Source organism: Hemiscyllium ocellatum, chromosome 30 (assembly GCF_020745735.1).
Source record: "Hemiscyllium ocellatum isolate sHemOce1 chromosome 30, sHemOce1.pat.X.cur, whole genome shotgun sequence".
NCBI lineage: Eukaryota > Metazoa > Chordata > Chondrichthyes > Orectolobiformes > Hemiscylliidae > Hemiscyllium > Hemiscyllium ocellatum.
Genome location: NC_083430.1, coordinates 4,212,603 through 4,216,027, shown reverse-complemented (window position 1 = coordinate 4,216,027; position 3,425 = coordinate 4,212,603). Strand labels below are relative to the sequence as shown.

The window sequence follows — 3,425 nt, the reverse complement described above, 5'->3', positions numbered from 1 at the left end:
AGCAGCTCACACTCCAGCACCTCACATCCTAGCAGCTCACACTCCAGCACCTCACACTCCAGCACCTTCCATCCCAGCACCTCTCACTCCGGCACCTCACACCCCGGCACCTCACACCCCAGCAGCTCACACTCCAGCACCTCACACCCCAGCACCTCACACCCCAGCACCTCACACTCCAGCACCTCACACCCCAGCACCGCACACCCCAGCAGATCACACACCAGCAGATCACACACCAGTACCTCACACTCCAACACCTCACACTCCAGCAGCTCACACCCCAGCACCTCACACCCCAGCACCTCACACTCCAGCACCTCACACTCCAGCACCTCACACTCCAGCACCTCACACTTCAGCAGCTCATAGTCCGGCACCTCACACCCCGGCACCTCAAACCCAGAACCTCACTTTCCAGCACCTCGCACTCCGGCACCTCGCACCCCGGCACCTCGCACCCCGGCACCTCGCACCCCAGCAGCTCGCACCCCAGCAGCTCACACTCCAGCAGCTCACACTCCAGAACCTCACATCCCAGAACCTCACACCCCAGCACCTCACACCCAGCACCTCACACTCCAGCACCTCACACTCCAGCACCTCGCACCCCAGCACCTCACATCCCAGCACCTCACATCCCAGCACCGCACACCCCCAGCAGATCACACCCCAGCAGATCACACACCAGTACCTCACACTCCAACACCTCACACTCCAGCAGCTCACACATCGGCACCTCACACATCGGCACCTCACACTTCAGCAGCTCATAGTCCGGCACCTCACACCCCGGCACCTCACACACCGGCACCTCAAACCCAGAACCTCACACTCCAGCAGCTCACACACCGGCGCCTCACACCCTGGCGCCTCACACCCCAGCACCTCACACCCCAGCAGCGCACACCCCAGCACCTCACACTCCAGCAGCTCACACACCAGAAGCTCACACCCCAGCGCCTCACACCCCAGCGCCTCACACCCCAGCGCCTCACACCCCAGCGCCTCACACCCCAGCGCCTCACACCCCAGCGCCTCACACCCCAGCACCTCACACCCCAGCACCTCACACCCCAGCACCTCTCACTCCGGCACCTCACACTCCAGCAGCTCACACCCCAGCACCTCACACCCCAGCACCTCACACTCCAGCACCTCACACTCCAGCACCTCACACTCCAGCACCTCACACTTCAGCAGCTCATAGTCCGGCACCTCACACCCCGGCACCTCAAACCCAGAACCTCACTTTCCAGCACCTCGCACTCCGGCACCTCACACCCCGGCGCCTCACACCCCGGCGCCTCACACCCCGGCGCCTCACACCCCGGCGCCTCACACCCCGGCGCCTCACACCCCGGCGCCTCACACCCCAGCGCCTCACACTCCAGCGCCTCACACTCCAGCGCCTCACACTCCAGCGCCTCACATCCCAGCACCTCACATCCCAGCACCTCACACTCCAGCACCTTACATCCCAGCACCTCTCACTCCAGCACCTCACACCCCAGCACCTCACACTCCAGCAGCTCACACCCCAGCGCCTCACACCCCAGCGCCTCACACCCCAGCGCCTCACACCCCAGCGCCTCACACCCCAGCGCCTCACATCCCAGCGCCTCACATCCCAGCGCCTCACACTCCAGCGCCTCACACCCCAGCAGCTCACACCCCAGTAGTTCACACTCCGGCACCTCACACTCTGGCAGCTCACACCCCAGTAGTTCACACTCCAGCACCTCACACCCCGGCACCTCACACCCCGGCACCTCACACCCCGCACCTCACACCCCGGCACCTCACACCCCGGCACCTCACACCCCGCAGCTCACACCCCAGCAGCTCACACCCCAGTAGTTCACACTCCGGCACCTCACACCCCGGCACCTCACATTCCAGCAGCTCACTTTCCAGCACCTCACACCCCAGCACCTCACACTCCAGCAGCTCACACCCCAGCACCTCACACTCCAGCAGCTCACTCCCCAGCACCTCTCACTCCAGCACCTCACACCCCAGCAGCTCACACCCCAGCAGCTCACACTCCAGCACCTCACACCCCGGCACCTCACACCCCGGCACCTCACACCCCGGCACCTCACACTCCGGCACCTCACACTCCGGCACCTCACACCGCGGCACCTCACACCCCAGCAGTTCACACTCCAGCACCTTACATCCCAATACCTCACACCCCAGCAGTTCACACTCCGGCACCTCACACTCCGGCACCTCACACCCCGGCACCTCAAACCCAGAACCTCACCCCAGCAACTCACACCCCAGCTCCTCACACCCAGCAACTCACACTCCAGCAGCTCACACCCCAGCAGCTCACACCCCAGCAGCTCACACATCCAGCAGCTCACACTCCAGCAGCACACTATCCGGCACCTCACACTCCGGTACCTCACACCCTGGCACCTCACACCCCGGCACCTCACACCCCGGCACCTCACACCCGGGCACCTCACACCCGGGCACCTCGCAGCCCGGCACCTCACAGCCCGGCACCTCACAGCCCGGCACCTCACACCCCAGCAGATCACACCCCAGCAGTTCACACCCCAGCAGTTCACACTCCAGCACCTCACACCCCAGCACCTCACACCCCAGCACCTCACACCCCGGCACCTTCCATCCCAGCAGCTCACACCCCGGCACCTCACACCCCGGCACCTCACACTCCAGCACTTCACACTCCAGCAGTTCACACTCCGGCACCTCACACTCCGGCACCTCACACTCCGGCACCTCACACCCCGGCAGCTCACACCCCGGCAGCTCACACCCCGGCCCCTCACACCCCGGCAGCTCACATTCCAGCAGCTCACATTCCAGCAGCTCACACTCCAGCAGCTCACACCCCGGCACCTCACAATCCGGCACCTCACACTCCGGCACCTCACACCCCGGCACCTCACACCCCGGCAGCTCACACCCCGGCAGCTCACACCTCGGCACCTCACACCCCGGCACCTCACACCCCGGCACCTCACACCCCATCACCTCACAGCCCGGCACCTCACAGCCCGGCACCTCACAGCCCGGCACCTCACATCCCAGCAGCCCACTGACCAGCACCTCACACACAAAATCATGCTGACTATCCCTAATCAGTCCTTGCCTTTCCAAATTCAAGTACATCCTGTCGCTTAGGATTTCCTCCAACAACTTGCCCACCACCCACATCAGGCTCACTGGTCTAAGTTCCCTGGCTTGTCCTTATCACCTTTCTGTGGCGGTGGCACAGTGGTTAGCACTGCTGCCTCACATAACCAGAGACCTGGGTTCAATTCCCGTCTCAGGCGACTGACTGTGCAGAGTTTGCACATTCTCCCTGTGTCTGCGTGGGTTTCCTCCGGGTGCTCTGGTTTCCTCCCACAGTCTAAAGATGTGCCAGTCAACTGAATTGGCCATGC

General features: G+C 63.9%; 1 protein-coding gene across 1 annotated transcript; it reads right to left on the bottom strand.

The window, feature by feature from the left end:
* Positions 1-2,352: 2,352 nt before the first annotated feature.
* On the bottom strand, positions 2,353-3,009 carry LOC132829789 (keratin-associated protein 16-1-like). The gene has a single exon (XM_060847153.1). The coding sequence runs from the start codon at positions 3,007-3,009 to the stop codon at positions 2,353-2,355; it is 657 nt and encodes a 218-aa protein (XP_060703136.1).
* Between the last annotated feature and the right edge of the window lie 416 nt (positions 3,010-3,425).

Coding starts and splice junctions, on each gene's coding strand:
- LOC132829789 (XM_060847153.1), bottom strand. CDS start 3,009: ATGGGGTGTGAGGTGCCGGGGTGTGAGGTGCCGGGGTGTGAGGTGCCG.